The sequence below is a fragment of the Vespa crabro genome, chromosome 25 (assembly GCF_910589235.1).
Source record: "Vespa crabro chromosome 25, iyVesCrab1.2, whole genome shotgun sequence".
Lineage (NCBI taxonomy): Eukaryota > Metazoa > Arthropoda > Insecta > Hymenoptera > Vespidae > Vespa > Vespa crabro.
In genome coordinates this window covers 2,304,812-2,322,486 of record NC_060979.1, presented here as the reverse complement: position 1 = coordinate 2,322,486, position 17,675 = coordinate 2,304,812, and the positions used below count along the sequence as shown (strand labels likewise).

At 26.2% G+C, this 17,675-nt stretch overlaps 4 protein-coding genes and 1 long non-coding RNA gene across 7 annotated transcripts; 2 read left to right on the top strand and 3 right to left on the bottom strand.

Moving 5' to 3' along the window:
* Positions 1-1,663: 1,663 nt before the first annotated feature.
* Positions 1,664-3,158, bottom strand: LOC124432498 (mitochondrial fission process protein 1). Of its 2 annotated transcripts, XM_046981484.1 has the most exons (4): positions 3,021-3,158; positions 2,726-2,886; positions 2,414-2,541; positions 1,664-2,327 (listed from the first exon to the last, which is right to left on the bottom strand). In XM_046981484.1, exons 2-4 carry the CDS (start codon positions 2,781-2,783, stop codon positions 2,010-2,012), a joined length of 504 nt encoding a protein of 167 aa, XP_046837440.1. In that variant the 5' UTR covers positions 2,784-2,886; positions 3,021-3,158; the 3' UTR covers positions 1,664-2,009. The 2 variants fall into 2 exon arrangements, with proteins under 2 accessions (XP_046837440.1, XP_046837441.1); XM_046981485.1 differs by lacking the exon at positions 3,021-3,158 and having other exon boundaries at positions 2,414-2,557; positions 2,726-2,874.
* Positions 3,159-3,264: 106 nt separating this feature from the next.
* Positions 3,265-5,186, top strand: LOC124432497 (N-acetylglucosaminyl-phosphatidylinositol de-N-acetylase). The gene is made up of 5 exons (XM_046981482.1): positions 3,265-4,064; positions 4,231-4,312; positions 4,388-4,584; positions 4,669-4,799; positions 4,944-5,186. The coding sequence occupies exons 1-5, from the start codon at positions 3,737-3,739 to the stop codon at positions 5,097-5,099; spliced, it is 894 nt and encodes a 297-aa protein (XP_046837438.1). The 5' UTR covers positions 3,265-3,736; the 3' UTR covers positions 5,100-5,186.
* Positions 5,187-6,247: 1,061 nt separating this feature from the next.
* LOC124432370 (neuronal membrane glycoprotein M6-a) lies at positions 6,248-9,997 on the bottom strand. 2 transcript variants are annotated; one of them, XM_046981288.1, is made up of 6 exons: positions 9,317-9,997; positions 8,771-9,029; positions 8,120-8,256; positions 7,510-7,692; positions 7,271-7,421; positions 6,248-7,116 (listed from the first exon to the last, which is right to left on the bottom strand). In XM_046981288.1, exons 2-6 carry the CDS (start codon positions 8,772-8,774, stop codon positions 6,800-6,802), a joined length of 792 nt encoding a protein of 263 aa, XP_046837244.1. In that variant the 5' UTR covers positions 8,775-9,029; positions 9,317-9,997; the 3' UTR covers positions 6,248-6,799. The 2 variants fall into 2 exon arrangements, with proteins under 2 accessions (XP_046837244.1, XP_046837243.1); XM_046981287.1 differs by lacking the exons at positions 8,771-9,029; positions 9,317-9,997 and adding an exon at positions 8,376-8,558.
* A 209-nt stretch (positions 9,998-10,206) lies between these two features.
* LOC124432459 lies at positions 10,207-11,531 on the top strand. Its single transcript, XR_006944269.1, has 2 exons — positions 10,207-10,983; positions 11,088-11,531. It is a non-coding gene; the product is annotated as an uncharacterized LOC124432459 (long non-coding RNA).
* A 569-nt stretch (positions 11,532-12,100) lies between these two features.
* LOC124432457 (serine/threonine-protein kinase PLK4) lies at positions 12,101-17,637 on the bottom strand. The gene is made up of 12 exons (XM_046981441.1): positions 17,258-17,637; positions 17,017-17,112; positions 16,685-16,898; positions 16,358-16,470; positions 16,183-16,275; positions 15,803-16,090; positions 15,105-15,668; positions 14,665-14,970; positions 14,284-14,559; positions 14,014-14,196; positions 13,659-13,919; positions 12,101-12,348 (listed from the first exon to the last, which is right to left on the bottom strand). The coding sequence occupies exons 1-11, from the start codon at positions 17,285-17,287 to the stop codon at positions 13,740-13,742; spliced, it is 2,343 nt and encodes a 780-aa protein (XP_046837397.1). The 5' UTR covers positions 17,288-17,637; the 3' UTR covers positions 12,101-12,348; positions 13,659-13,739.
* Positions 17,638-17,675: the final 38 nt, after the last annotated feature.

The window sequence follows — 17,675 nt, the reverse complement described above, 5'->3', positions numbered from 1 at the left end:
AAATTTTTTATTTTTTATTTAACCACATGCGGTGGAAAGACGTGCCACGCACGTCAAGATGCTTCCGTTATCGGAACGCGAGCGACGTGTTACACACGTTGTCAGGCGATTGTTGCAGAATAAAAAAAAAATGACGTGCGTGACACGTCAACCGTGAATTTCTTTGCACGGCAAATGATCAAACATGGCGAATTATTTTCACGCTACTAGTCCAGTTAAGCCACGATTTTTAAAAAAGATCCATTCAACCCACGTGGATCACCTGTGGTCCACGATTTTAAAAAAAAAAAAAAAATCCATTCAGGCCACGTGGGTCACCTGTGGCCCACAATTTGTAAACAAATTCATTCAGGCCACGTGGGTGACCTGTGGCCCACAATTTTTTAAAAAATCCATTCAGGCCACGTGGGTCACCTGTGGCCCACGACTTTTACAGAAGATCCATTTAGGCCATGTGGGTCACCTATGGCCCACGGTTAAAGAAAAGGTCCATTTAGGCCACGTGGGTCACCTGTGGCCCACAATTTTTAAAAAAATCCATTCAGGCCACGTGGGTCACCTGTGACCCACGATTTTTAAAGAAGATCCATTTAGGCCACGTGGGTCACCTGTGGCCCACGGTTAAAGAAAAGGTCCATTTAGGCCACGTGGGTCACCTGTGGCCCACGATTTTTAAAGAGGATCCATTCAGGCCACGTGGGTCACCTGTGGCCCACGATTAAAAAACGAATTGTTCTTTCTCTTTCTTCTGTAAAATTGAACTAATTTTCTTCATCTTCTTCTTCTTCTTATCATTATCATTATTATTATTATTATTATTATTTTTTTTTTTTTTTTATTTCTTTTTTTTTTCCTTAGTCTGCAATTTCTTCTTCTTCTTTTTCTTTTCCTTTTTTTTCTTCTTCTCTTTTCTTTCTATTTCTTCTTGTACGTAATGTTAAAATTTTAATAAGCGCTTGAAAACTAAAATTTATATTTATCGTCGTAAATGCATTTCTCATTCACGCGTTTCCATTATCAATCCACCTACCGTCAATTTTTCAAAAGAAATACGATCACTTTTTCTTCTTGATTGACACGTTGATTGTAACGCTGATGGAAGGAAAAAAAAATTCAGTCACGAGAGGAAAAAGAAAAAAAAAAGAAAAGAAAAGAAATATATATATACATACATACATACATACATACATATATATATATATATGTGTGTGTGTGTGTGTGTGTGTGTCATACTGTGGTATGACAGGCAATTCGTTCGTCCACGTCGTATTCGTTAAAAACGATAAATACAAAACGACAAATGAATAACATTCGAATCGTAAAAAAAAATTCGATTCGTCGATTACTACGCTTTACTTGATAATATTAATTTATCGTTGATAAAATAAAATATTAAATAAAAAGAAAATCTATATCTGTGATTAACGTACGTATTCACATTTATAATAAATCTCTATCAATCACAATGCTAAAGCGAACGACGTTATACTGAATCGTATTGGATTGTACAAAAAAAAAAAAAGAAAAAAGAAAGAAAAGAAAAAAAGAAAAAAGAAAAAGAAAGAAGAGTAAAAGAAAGGAAGAGAAACTTTTTTTTTTTTGTTTTTTTTTTTTTTTTTGTTCTTTTTTTTTTACAAAATAAAAACTAATGAATATTCCCAAATACGTTAGAACACGTTGAACACATTGTTTTATTGTGCGTCAAGAGTATGAAACTCTGATAATCGCATAAATATTAAATATATTTGAATCATGAAATTTCATCGATTCGATATTACTATTTACAATGTTATCGTTATTTAATTTTATTCATATCTTAAGCCGTATTTATATCATCTTAAGAGAAAAGAAGAAAAAAAAAAAAAAAAACCATATAAAGATCGATAAGACGTAGATCAATTATTGTACTCAGAATATTAAAGTGCACTTATATTGAATTATGGCTTTGCCTTTTCTTTTTTTTTCTCCGCTTTTTTTTCCTCTTTTTTTTTTTTTTTTATTTTTTATTTTTATTTATCATCCCTAGCTTTGTCATTATTGCGCTTGGGATAATGATCGATCCATTTTCTATAAGTAGTATTCATCGTTTCTTCTACGACATAATCTATAGGATGTATTATAAGCGGTACAGATAATAAACCGACAATTGTCGGTAACCAAGGATTCTTTAAAATTAAGTTAGTTGCATTTTTTTGAGCATATTGTACTGCCATACAAAGTCTGTTAATAGTAAAACCTGGAATTATGACGGATGCAAATGACTGCCATAATAAAGTGTCCGCAGTTGATAGCATAACATGTTTCATCTTTTGCGAAGTTTGATCATTCTGTAAATAAAAACGATTTTAAATATATACATATGTATATATATATATATATATTTTAATTTTAATAATAAATAAAATCGTTTTACCTGATACACGTGATAACCTTTATCTATCGTATCAGCTAAGACATAACCGGAAGAAATAACATAAGTTAACCATACAACAGATCTTGGAATCATGTGTCGAAATGCCTCTCCGACTTCATTAGCATAACCTAATATAATAATAACCTAATATAATAATATAACGAATAATATCAATTGAATGGAATGAATAATATCGATTTTATTTATTAAATGTAATATTTTCTAATCAATGAAATTGTAAACGGCAGAGGAAAAGTTGAAACGATTAATAAAGATTGAAATGACAATGATTAATAATTTCATTAATATTACCTAAATATCTTATAGGAGTATCACGATACAGATCTATCTTTCCATCTTTATTAACCATCGTGGAATTAATATATTTTTCAAGCCAACTTTTCGATGTTATTCACATAACCTTTGCCACCTAACCTCTTCAAAGATATATTTGTAAAAGTCGGTAATCCATTCTGTAAAATATATACATAATAATTAAGTAAATGAATTAATAATAATAACATATGTTTCTACGTGATATAACTTGTAATAATTATTATTAATTTTTCTTCAAAAGACAAACTCATGACAAACAATTACCACTTACTTTGACACTATATTTCGTAGTAAAATAATTTGTACGCATAGTAATACAGTACCATCTGAAACCTTCTAATTGGTCACTGCTTAATACAACAGCGCCATCTACAACCTTCTGATTGGTCATTTCTTAATACTACAGCGCCATCTGTAACTTTTTGGTAGGCTCTTCTGTGATACCATAGCGCCGTCTACAATTTTCATCGATTGAACGAAAGATAAGATTAAAGTTAATGTTTAAGATGGTGGTATCCTTGTTATAAAAAATATTTTAAATCCTTACCTCGTTCGCAAAAAGATTACACAATGCTCACGCAATTAAAGATTATTTATATTAAAAATTTGTGAATCATTTAATAAGTGTTATATAAATGACATATCATAAATTAAAAATCTTTAATATTAATCAGATTATATAATTTGACAAATATTATTTCACAATAATTTAGTAGTAAATAAAATATATAAATTTATACGTCGCGATGTGCATTCAACAAAAAAAGATATTAATTATTAATTATCGTAAAAGAATGATAAGATGTCATCTGTATAAAAGTCAAAGTTAGTTATAAGGATTACCAATAATAACATAACCTCAATATTTCAACCAAATGATTACTATTTTAATTTTTTATATTAGAAGTTAATATTTATATTTGTACATATACATATATATATACATATATATATATATGTTCATTTAAAAAATTATCAAATATAAATATGTGGATGTTAGAATTATTAGATATTGATTTATTAAAAGAGTACTTGAATGATCAAATTAATGAATTAGTTTGTTGGTGGTGTTATTATATCAAAGAAATTTCTTGGCAATTGTTAATAGCTTTTCTCGCGTACATTTGCGTTTGTATATTTTTCTATGTAATCTTAAAAAGAGTTAATCATACTGCGTGGCAACTTCCTGGTCCTCCCCGTAGAATATTATTAGTTACTGCTCATCCAGATGATGAAGTTATGTTTTTTGGACCTATGATATATTGGGTCACTCGATCAAAGATCAGCAATATATATCTACTATGCTTTTCTTTTGGTATATATATATTTATATATATATATATATATATATATATATATATATATATATATATATAGAATTATTTTATAATATATATGATTTAATTGAAATGTTTATTAAAATAGTTACAAGTTGAATGCATAAACATTGCATCTATTGATGTTTATAAGTCTTATTGTAGGTGGAAATAAACAGAGGAAAGAAGAATTATGGAATTGTACGAAATTACTCGGTATACCAGATGCAAATGTTACAATTATAATGTAAGTAATAGTATTTATCAACGCGTTCCATATAAATTTGATCAACAATTATCAAATTGTTAAATTAATGTATAGGAGCAGCGAATTACCGGACAGTCAATCTATAAAATGGCCTGTCGATGTTTTAGCTGAAAGTATATTACATTATATAGAGAGCTATAAGATTGATGCTGTTATTACTTTTGATAAATATGGTGTAAGCAAGCATAAAAATCATATCTCTCTCTATTTTGCAATTGCTGCTTTATGTATTGAAAAAAAAGTCCCATCTTGTTAGTATCATTAATATTTAATTATAATTAATATAACAAAAAAAAAATGAATTGTGAATAACGAGTAGTGAAAATGAATTGCAGATTGTAAGTTATATGCATTGGAATCTGTGAACATTGCTAGAAAATATGTTCAGCTCTTAGATTTACCAATCAGTTTACTTTCTGCATCATATTGGTATTTACTTACGTATGAACAAAGAAAAAATATAAGAGTAAGTTCGAATATATTCACAAAAAATTTTTCTAACAAGCAAATATGAAAAAATTTTTTTTCCTTTTGTTCGTTCTTTTTTTTTTTTTTTTTTTCTTTTTTCTTTTTCCCCGAAAATTAAAGATATATTTTTCTCACTTTATAGAACGCCATGAAAGCACACAAGTCACAATATGTTTGGTTTAGAAAATTATATATGATATTTTCACGATATACATTTATTAACACACTGCAAGAAATCAGTGCGCTCGATCTCGAATTGGATTTTCAATTTGATGACGAGTATATACAAACCAATTAAAAATCTGTACAAAATGAAAGTGATAATTGTAAATAAAAAAGAAAAAAAAAAAAAAAAAAAAAAAAAAAAAAGAAAAAAAGAAAAAAAAATAAATAAATAAATTTGTTTATACCAATGATTATTTGGAAATATAATTGTTCAAAAATTCTTATTATGCATTATGTTCAACTTAATTATTTCTTTTCTTTTGTTTTTTTCATTTTCTTTTTTTATTTTTGTAATACATCATAATATACAAAGTGCTTTTACACCGTATATATATATATATATATATATATATATAAAGTATAAGAAACAAAATTAATTGATATAATTTAATTTACCAAATCGATGTGCAACTCTCTTTACATTACATATTTATAATGTAATAATAAAAATTAATTTTGTACTGAATATGAAATACATATAATCAGTCTGTTTAATTATGTCATTATAGAATGTAATACATATAAATATATATTTCTCAAAATTAAAACACACAAATATATATATATATATATATATATATATGTATATGTATATGTATTAATAAATCAAGTAGGCAAAGAAATATCCATAAGTCAGACTTAGTTTTTGTATGTATATTATTAAAAAATTTCTCTTTGTTTTTTTTTTTTTTTTTTTTCCTTTATCTTTTTAAACATTAACATGCAATAAACATGTTATTCATTTCTTTTCTTTTTTAATAATTCAATTTTTTTCATTAATAATTTGGCACTTTTGCACACCCAAGTATTTCTTTATATTAAATTATATTGTCCTTTCATTATTAATTATTATTGAAATTGTGCTTTGTATTGACAAATACACTAATAGATGATTATTATAAAGACAATATATTTGTCAATATATATATATATATATAACATATAATATATATATATAATTATTCATCAATAAAATATACTATTTTAAGAATCATTATTTCTTAAGTTTTTTTATGACTGTAATATATATACTTTTTAGAATTTACTAAAAAAAAAAAAGGAAAAAAAAATTGTTATATATATATGTATAAAATAATAATAATTTTAATTTAATGAACACAAATAATAACAAGTAAAAAACAAAAAAAAAAAAAATAAAAGAGAAGGTAGCGAAATAAAATGATTACTTGGAATAATTTATAATATAATAAAATATGAGATATATTTTTCAGGATATGTCTATTCATTTTTATGAATACTTTGTGCATATATCTCTTTCAATCTTAATAATATATTGTCGAGTTTTATATAACATTCATAGATTATATATCTCTGAAGTCATTATTCATTTTATCTTTTATAGATTACTTCTTATTATAATAAAAAAAAAAAAAAAAAAAAAAAAAAAAAAAAAAAAAAAAAAATATTGAAAAAGAAAAATTAAAATAAATGATAATATACTATTAAACGATATACAAAAAAAAAAAAAAATAATAATAAAGAAGAAAAACTTAAGGAATGTAAAAAAGAAATAAAATAAAATGCTTACAAGACAGTCGCAGATAATGGACGGCATAGAGTATTCCCGTAAGATCCTCTGAATCAGTAAACTACTGCGACTAATATTCGATAAGTAGTATACTGAGTAATAGGTACAATGAAAGATTAATGAATTAATGTTGTCAATCCAGTTCTGAATTTTTATAAGCTTCTATAGGATAGAAGCAGTCAACGTTATAATGGATTCATAGCGAAGATCTCACGGGCTGTATCCTAGAATCTATCTTTAGCATGATGATGAGAGCTTAAAGTTCCCATTCCAGGTTGCGGAGAATCTGGATCACCAGGATCTTGAAGATATTGTAATTCTTGTAATTCTTGAAATTTTTCATGATCACGTATGTGCGCATAATTGGCAGACAAACACATTAAATAATGCGTTAAACTTAGGATCGCCAATATTGCGGCAATTGTTGCCAAAATGAACATCACTTCTGCATTTTGAACGAAATCTTTACAAAAGAGTTTGACCTCTTGAGATCCGCAAACTTTCATGTCTTCCGTTCTTGTATTATTTGGAAATAGAAAACCTATATAAAAGAAAAAAAAAAAAAAATATATATATATATATATATATAAATAAGAAATAAATTATTCTATCGTATCGTTAAGCTTACAGATATTATTTATATAATATCTGTAAATAGAAAGAAAAAGATAGAAAGAAAATGTACAATAGCTTACTGAATTGAGTAAAATCGATGCATTGATCGAGAGACTGAACACGAGGATTACTGCACAATCCCCAAAATATAGTAAATAGAAATGTGATTACAATTAAAATTGCAAATATAACAAGCCAGATCAATTGCGATACGTATGTAATGGTCATGAACTGAAAAGAAATACAATTTATATATTTACTTGGTTAATGAAGTTTATGATAAAATGCATTAATAAGAAAATATATAATATCTACTCACAACAGCACATGAAATACGACCTCCTACTCTAGATCGCCATGCTCTATATACTTTATGTCTTGTTGCACCTGTTGCAAGACAACCAACGCATAAAATCATAAAGCCTAAAGCAGCCATGCTAGCTCCTATTATAGCAAGAACCAATTGTAATGCTTCCAACCAGCCAAGTCTCAAATGAAATACCTTTGAAAAATATTAATATGAAAATATATATATATATATATATATATATATATATATTATATATATATATATATATATATATATATATTATATATTTTAACGTCAATGCTATTAGGTTGGAAATTATGAAATAGGTGCTTTTTTGTTTAGTTTTTTTATTTTCATTCAACGCCCGTTTCATAGTTTCCAATCTAATATATAAGTATTAGGTTGGAAACTATGAAATGGGTACTTTTTTGTTTAGTTTCTTTATTTTCATTCAACGCCCGTTTCATAGTTTCCAATCTAATATATAAGTATTAGGTTGGAAACTATGAAATGGGTGCTTTTTTGTTTAGTTTTTTTATTTTCATTCAACGCTCGTTTCATAGTTTCTAACCTAATATTTAAAGGTTATAAAACAAATAATATATATATATATATATACCTGATCCATCATAAGAGAACATATAGTAACACCTCTATACATAGTGCCACAAAATATTCCAACACCCAAACAACACATAATAGTTGCTATAAGAGTTGCATAAGGCACTCTGGCCATACAATCATTGCACATGTTTCCTAAAATGAAATAACATTTAATCATATTTATCAACAATAATATTGTCATTTTATTCATTGATTAAAAACTAATGTTTTCTTATATATAAATGATTGGTTTAAGATATAACGAAACTTACGATAAGATTTATTTTCTAAATGACTTTCATGCAGACTACGTTCTGAATATCTTCCTAAACTAATGTCACTTAGAAAATTTCTACGCAATGGTAAAAATTCAGAGATGTCATTTAATCTATTTTCCGACATTATTATAAAATAAAATATACAATGTCTATTTTACAATTATGACAAGAATGATTGGATTCATCAATGAGTCAACCTTTCAAGACTTACTCATAGATAAGATTAGGAAAAAAAAAAAAAAAAAAAGAAAATAATGCATTTAACAGAGCTTGTAACTTTATCGATTTCAGTACGACGAAAACGTTCGAACTGAACGTATTATCGATTAATAATATATTTTATATGGATATATATATAAATTTAATGATAACATATTGCAAATGCTTACCCATGTTAACAGCGATATAAAGAGGTTAGGATCGTTCCTATTCTCAAGATTACAAACTTGGAACCTTAATTGAGATCTCGATAAAATGGTGAACGCCTGTTTTAGTGAATGACATCCCACTTGTCTTTTCTAATTGACCTTTAACACGTCACGTTATCTTATTTACTTCGTCAAGTAATTTTTTAATTCTGACAGTTCGTCTTTTGTTCGACAATCGTCTACGACCACGTCCGACGACGAAGACGACGACGAGGACCATCTGTGTACGTTTATTTTTGATTGCAAAATAATTTTTTGTTTATATATATATATATATATATATTTTTATTTTATTTTATAAAAAAAATTTATATACACATGCATAAACTACGTAAGACGATAAATTCGCAAATTTAAGTGATATGATGTTTTTCTTTCTTCTTTTTTTCTTTTAATTTTCTTTTATATATATATATATATATATATATATATATATATATATATATATATATATTTTTTAATAACGCAAATTTGATCCTAAATAAGAGAAAATATTGTAATACTTACGAAATCAAATATGGCCGAGTAATATGGACCATGCGACCATGATGGATTTCATTATTCCTGGTTTTATAATAATGATTTGTACCAATTAACGAATACCAGTTGCATAAAATTATTGACCGATTTCGAAGAAGAAATTTATTTTCTTTTAATTTTTCGTAAAAGTTTTATTTTCCTCAAGGAAAAAAAAAAAAAGAAAAAGAGAAAAAAAAAAATAAAAACAAAACTTTCGTTCTTTTGTTTTTTCTCTCCAAGAAATTCGAAAAAAATCGTGTGCTTCGCTGAAAACTTTCGTTTTCGAAAATAAAATAAAAATCAATCAAGAATTATTCATTATTGACGTAAATGCTGTTTTTTGACGGATATTTTTCAAATAGAAAAAAAAAAAAAAACAAATAAAAGGGAAAAGGTTTCATATAATGACTCCTTTTGAATTTCGCGGTAAAAGAGAAGAAGCTTTCTAACCCCACTCTATTAATTTTCGTATAAAATGTTTCAATGAAGTATAAAGTGTATAGATGCGTGTGTCCGTGTGTGTATGTGCGCGCGTGTGAATGTGTTTCCGTTAAATAGAGACGATTTGTTTAACAAACTGAAATTATTTTTTTGTTAGTTTTATCTTAATGTCATAATTATATATCTACAATAAAGTTTATAATTAAATATGTATGTGTGTATGTGTGTGTGTATTTTTATTTCTCTTTGAATGTTAATTAAATTAGATAGTAAATTAAAACTTTAAAAAATAAAGATAGCCTATCATTTCACGTACTACTCTACTTAATAATTAAATTAATAATAATTGATAAAAATAATAATTATAATAATAATAATAATAATAATAATAATAATAATAATAATAATTTATAATGATCAAAGCTCTGTATATTTGATTCAAAAAAGAAAAAAAATGCATTTCTTTTTATTTAAAAATCACATAATTATCAAGAACGAAATCTCGAATGATCGATAATTATCGTAAAAATCATATTTTATATTCCAATGAGTAAACGTCATATTAAATAATTTAAATATTTTCACATATTGTATATTCATTCAAACGTAAAACGTATCAAATATAAAATAATTTTAATTCCATACACGTATCAATAATAATTTTATATTTCGAGTATGCGATCATTGTTTACAATCGATATCAACAAAGAACGAACGCTCAATTGACTTTGTTAGTACTTAGGTTAGTTTTCTATTACACTTCGACGAGTGAACATCGAAGCTCTCTCTTTTCGTACGGCTAATCTTAAATAATTAATATTTTCGATTAATTTATAATTATTTAAACGATATACGATGTACGTAGAATATAATGAATTAATATTTAAGCAAATAATTTATTTATTTAAACGATAGATAACCTGTGACACGGGTTAAATATAAACTAATTTTAATGTAATATTTGAATAAACATACATTTTGAAAGTCATTGCTTGTATATAACGTGGAATAAAAACGAAACGTTCAATTGACTTTAACCAGTTATCGAATTAGTTTTCTTTTTAGATTTCAATGAATGAACGTCGTAATTTTCTTCTCGTTTCTGACATTTGAATAAAGCTCAAACAATTTAACATTTAAATTATTTTACATTAATTTACTTTTAATTCCTCTCGATCATAATCTTGGAACAATGTCGGTGAGGATTTAATAAGGTAAATTAAAACATTTTTATATCAAACATTTTCACAATAATTTCAACGATTTTATATAATAAGATAATAATTTTCTTTGAAATTTTTTTTTCCATTTCTTTTAGAAGAACGAAATCGAGTGTTTGTACCGTTAAAAAAAAAAATATATATAAAAACAAAAAAAAAAGTCACAAAGTAGAAGTCAATAATCTGTTCGTATTGTTTAATCGCAAATTAAACGATAAATATTTTTGCATCGATTGCGTGCGATGAGATCGCGTTAGAATCAATTTTCGTTAGCATCCATTGAAGAAGATATATCTCTGTCAACTTCGACATTTCATTTTCAACCAGCTACGAAATAAATCCCCAATCAGAATATTGATCATAAATCGTGGACGATTGTTTGTCGACTGTCATCGTAGAACTTCTTAAGTAGTAAGTAGTAAATTTTTTTTTTTTCAAGTATGTTCTCCGATCATAACCTCAATCATTTTTTTTTTCAAGTATATCTCCGATCATAACCTCAATCATTTTTTTTTTTTTCAAGTATGTTCTCCGATCATAACCTCAATCATGTCGATGACAAAAGACTCGAATCGGTGCGAACGAGATCGTTTGTAATCAATTAATTAATTAATTGATTGAAGAACATTGAGAGTTAATCACGATTAACTTTTTGCTTCGAAGATCTCGGATTGTTTTTCTTTCTTTTTCTTTTCTTTTTCTTTTTTTTTTTTTTTGGAGGTTACATAAGAATTTAACCATTAGAATTCATCGATTTACTTTCAGACTTTAGAATTAGAGTTGCGTTCTATAATTCTTTGATATTTATTAATATGTTTTTATGATAAATTACTTATAGTCTTCAGATGCAGCAACTTCCACGTGGTGAGACCTGGGTCGGTATTTCTTGCGATTTATATCAAAATCTAATTCGACGTGACAAATAATATCGGGCGATTGGCTGTACATTTCAGAGCGTTTTTTCAAAATCCTTCTTTTGATTTTAATTTTGATTAAATACTTTTTAACGATTTTCATTATATAATCATAATTCATCAGGTAAGATAAATAAATTAGAAAGAAATATAATAGAATTGTAAAATAAATTCTTAAAGAAACGCACTGAAAAAAGTTTTGATTTTTTTTTTTTCTTCTTTTCTTTTCTTTTTGTATTTTTATTTATTTTCATCTAATCTTACTACGCATAAGATGGATATAAACTACACAGTCATATATATATATTATACCGATGTAATAATAGAGCTGCATAATGGGGTCGTGTGGGAGGTTACAGTATTTCCTTGTTACTGTTTTAGTTCTTTTTTTGTCCGTACCTGTGGCGCTAATGTCACATACGTCAAATGCGTAAGTTGAAATTAGCTTTAAATCGAATTAGCTTTTAATCGAATGATAATGTTGGGTAATATTTGAATGAATTAATTATTAACAATTATGAAATATATTATTACTATTATTATTTTTATTATTATTATTATTATTATTATTATTATTATTATTATCATCTAACCCAATTAAAAATTATATTTTTATTTTAGGTTAAATTGTTAATTAAATAAATTTGATTTAATGTTTTTTATTTAATCATTAATTGTTTAATTGCTATTTCTATCTATATATTGATTTTATTTTTATTTATTATATATATATATATATATATGTATATATATATTTCTTATTATTAGCATTTACGTATTAACGAAAATGTTCGATTTATAATAAAAATAAGTAGTAATAAATTTCATATACATATATATATTTATACGGAATTAATACGTCGATGATTTAATGCATTTACATATAAAAAAAATTCGTCAATGATTAATGACGAATCTTTTAAATGTTTCATCCAACGATTTATTGCATTTATATATATATATATATATATAATAATAATTCATCGATGATTATATTTTATACATAATTAGATCCAAGTATTTAATTGGCCTATAAAATATTTCATCGATGATTAAAAATATATCTACAATATATATTGATCATTATTGATCATTAAAACTATTTAAGAATCATAGATACATTTTCTTTTTTTTCTTTCTTTTCTTTTCTTTCTTTTTTTTTTTTTTTTTTTTTTTACTAAGTATAGAATCTTATTTTTCATTTTGTTTATCTCGTTTTTATATTAATTTGAAAAAAAAAAATTAATAAAGAAATCGAAAAAAAAAATATATATATATATGTGTGTGTGTGTATTAAAAAATCAGAAATAAAAATAAAATAAAAAGAATTGCATTGGAAAATATATATATATATATATACACACACACACATTTAGTACGCGTTTAGGTGAAGTTGAAAAAAGATGTCGTCAGAAGAATTAAAAAGTAAGAAAGAAAAAAAGATTAATCATTAAAATTGAAATCATCTTTTCTTTACGATGTGTTCACAACGATATTCATTCATACACATCGATTGATTTGATATAATTTTATTACGTAATATATAAAAGACATTATTCTACAATTTCTTAAATGTTTTAATTAAAATATAGTTCTAATAAGATTACAAAAAAAAAAAGAAAAAAAAAAAAAAAAAAAGAAAAAAAAAAAACAATAGCGACATCCCTTTATATCTCTCCACCTCATCCTTTCTTTTTTGTTTTTTTAAATCTTCAGCTAACTTAAAATTACTATACAAAAAATATATCTACTCACTCTCTTTCCTCTCTCTTTCTCTTTCTCTCTCTCTCTCTCTCTTTCTTTTATATATATATATATATCCTTAAAAATTGTAAATTATCTTAAATTTTTGTGCTTAGGTTGCACAAGATGTTTAATAATCGTTGGGACATCTCTTAATTTTTCTTTTACCACATATGGTACTTCCATATTTTGTTGACACTTTTGACTATATTTGAAGACCTTACCATTATTTGTTTCATACTTAATACCACCACCGTAACCTTGCGTTATTACCTATAATCACATTTAAGAAGTATTATTATTATTGAAAAAAAAAAAAAAGTCGCATTAATTTTTTTTTTTTTTTTTTAAGTAAATAATTATTTACAGTTAAAGAGGATCCATCCTTGTAATCTATTTTAATATCTCCAGATGGTAATTTTATGGCAATACCAATTCCTGGTATTGTTACTTTTTCTATATCACAATTTGTACTATAAACAGAATTAATTTTTCTCGAACGTGATGTTGTCGTTGATACTGCCGAATAAATGGCATCGAACGATGGCATCTAAAAAAAAAAAAATAAGTTTAGAATTTGAAATGAATTATTATCAATTAAATTTCTTTTAGACAATTCAAAATATATTATACTAACAACAGGTGTACTATTAGTGGTATGTGAAACGTTCTCTTTCCCTTGTAAACAAGGAGCATCATTCAAGGCCGAACAAGGCCTACGTCCAATTATTACAGGAAAGTATGAATGACCGGTTGCCGTTTCCAAAGATTGTAAAGTGGATTCTAATAGCAAACAACGTTTGTAGCTATCCGAATAATGTTCATAGAATTCATCCAAATGCGTAGGAAATTCACCTTCGACATATGTGTTATTATCCTCTGTAATCTTTACAGTACCATCGACACGTATAACCTGTTACATGTTAGAAATAAACAAATTTTTTTTTTCTTTCTTTTTTTTTTCAAGTTCGAATAAAAATATCTCAATAATTTGTACGAAAATAAATAAAGATATTACTTTGCAACCATTATAAAAGTGTACTTCGCAATCAGGATGCGGACCATTTTCCATGAATAAACATTTAGCACGTTGCGTGTATAACGTAACTTTTGGAGTTTTAGCTCTGACGAGTTTGACGAAACGAGAAGCATAAATATATTTTTTATGATGACGCGGTGGTAAATTTTCATATGAATAAATATTGTCAGCACCGTAACTTGGTAATGGTGGGGGTTGCGAACCAATTTCTAACAATGAAACTGGTTTATAAAGTATCACTCTTAAACCATCACCTGAAATTCTACACACTTCGTTTATTTTTTCCTAGAAAAAAAAAAAAAAAAAAAAAAAAAAAAAGAAAGATATTATTCCTTTAATTTGAACATTTTTAAAGAGAGAAAGAGAGAGAGAGAGAGAGAGAAAGAGAAAGAATTATAATTAATGTAAAATAAACATACTATTCCATTTCTTCGTTTAATAAATTCTATACAAACTTCACCATTATCAAGAATAGTGAGTATCGCTGTTTTTGTTCTATGCCTTGTAGGTTGTAATCGTTCAGAATTTAATGGTGATACTTGTAATTTATTAATTTCTTCGTTAATTTCTGGATTACACAAACGTTCGTTACTTTTTTCCTTTCGTTTTTGTTTTTCAATCACTTTTTGTCTTCTATTTTCATGACACGATTCACAATTACTCTGTTGAACATTCTGCGAAAATATTCTGCTTGATTGAGCTGGTGATATGTCATAAAGTACAGAATCTGTTTTTGGAATATAATCCATAAATTGTTTTCTTTGTAATGAATGCATTTTTGTAATTGGTTCAGATAGAGCTTTACTTCTTGCACTTATCATAGGTCCAAATCCATCATATATCATGGGGGTTGTACATATACGTTCCTCTGAACGAGAACGCATCCTAGCTTGGCTATAAGAAGATAATGTTCTACCCACTCCAGAATCAATCATGCCTTCTCCTAATAATACTCTATCTATACCGATCCTCTCATGTCTTCCCTATTTATAGGAAGAAAAAAAAAAAAATATTCTTTATTAATATCTTATTCTTAAATTAATAAGATTAAGTTTACTTCTTTTTCTTTTTGTTTTTTCTTTTTTTTTTTTTTTGGTTTATAAAAACTTTTACTAACACTTATACTACATGTTTGATTTGTTTTCAAACTTGTTATAAATGGATGCTTTGGGACGTCTCTTAAATGAATCCTTTCCTTTGGATTCTTTTTCAATAATTTATCTATAAGATCTTTAGCGTTGTTAGACAAATTGGTTGGCATAACATAATCAGCCATTGCTACTCGTGTCAAGGTACTCTTTACAGCGTCTGTATCAAATGGAGGTTTACCTACTAAAAGAGTATACAACATACACCCTAAACTCCAAACATCTGCTGCCAAACCATGCGATGATCTAGTTGCAACCTTGAAATAAATTTAATACATTTACTTTTCATATATTATATACATTAATAAATATATTATATATGTATATATATTGAATTTATTGAAATTACTTCTGGTGATATATAATTAGGTGTACCGCACATAGTCAAATGTTTTTCATCTGGTCTTTTTAATTGCGTCGCTAATCCAAAATCAGCAATTTTCTATAAAATTTTAATTATATTAATTATATTTAGATATACCACATAAGAATATAAAAAAATCTATTAATATTCTTTTACATACCACTTGCATGTTCTTAGTTAATAATAAATTTGACAATGATATATCTCTGTGAAGTATCAAATGAGAATGTAGAAATAACAGACCTTGTACAACCTGTGCTATGATATTTCCAGCTTAAACAATAAACATATATATATATATATATATATGAAAATTATAAAGAAAAAAATATTTCAAATGTTAGCACTGTCATCATCAATTTTGTTCCAATTTCTTTTTTTTTTTTTTTTGTAAGTCTTAAGACATCATAAATTGACAAATGATTCCGTTAAAGAATAAAACTCTTCTCTTAAGATAAAATAATATGAAAAGAAAATTGACATTTACCTTCTTGTTCAGATAATACATTAGATTCTTGCATTTTTAAGTAACGTTGAAGTTCACCATTGTGACATAATTCTAATATCATGTAAACATAGTTATTATTTTCAAAGAATGTATATACTTCTAGAATAGCTGGATGTTTCAAACGAGAATGTATTTCTACTTCTTGAGAAACTCTGTTTGACATACCGGCAGCTTGCATTGAATTCTTGTCGATCTATAAAATCAAATTATAAAAAATTACGTTATAACTCTTAAAGATTTCAAATTGACAAGTGTCTCGATTGAGAAAGAATTTTATTTAATTTATCCCCCAACAAATGAAAACTATTTACCATTTTTATAGCAACTTCCATTCCATTGCGTAAACATTTTGCTCTGTAAACACTAGCAAAACCACCTTTTCCAAGTAAATTTAAAACTTCGTAGTCCTGTAGATGAAGGGGAAAAAAAAAGGAATAAAATAAAAGGAACTCCCTAAACTTTTTAAACTTTACTATAATGAAAATATAAACAAGAAAGAAAGGGGGAGAGAGAGAGAGAGAGAGAGAGAGAGAGAAAATTCAAAAAGTTAACCTCAATTTGTTCGCCGAAATCACCCGGCATTTTTTATAGTCCTGCATAAAAAAAAAAACAGGTCGTCGTCAACTTTAATACCTTCGTATATTATGTATTTAGTTTTTATATAAAATATAAGCGCAATATAAATAACTCAGCCAAAACATAGAATTATAATTTGTAAACAATAAATCCATGATGCCCCCACCAGTCTTTTACAACTGACACGTATGGCTGCGACGGAGGCGCTCTCTGGCGGATTAATTTTTAATCAAATTTACGTAACACCGATGCACGCACGTAGCATACAAACAAACAAAAAAATAAATGACAAACGATATACACAAGGAAGCAGATGGCGCTTTACGATTAATTTCAAACGACATTACGTTATTAATTTTGTAAATTAAATTAAAAAGAAACAAGAAAAAAAAAA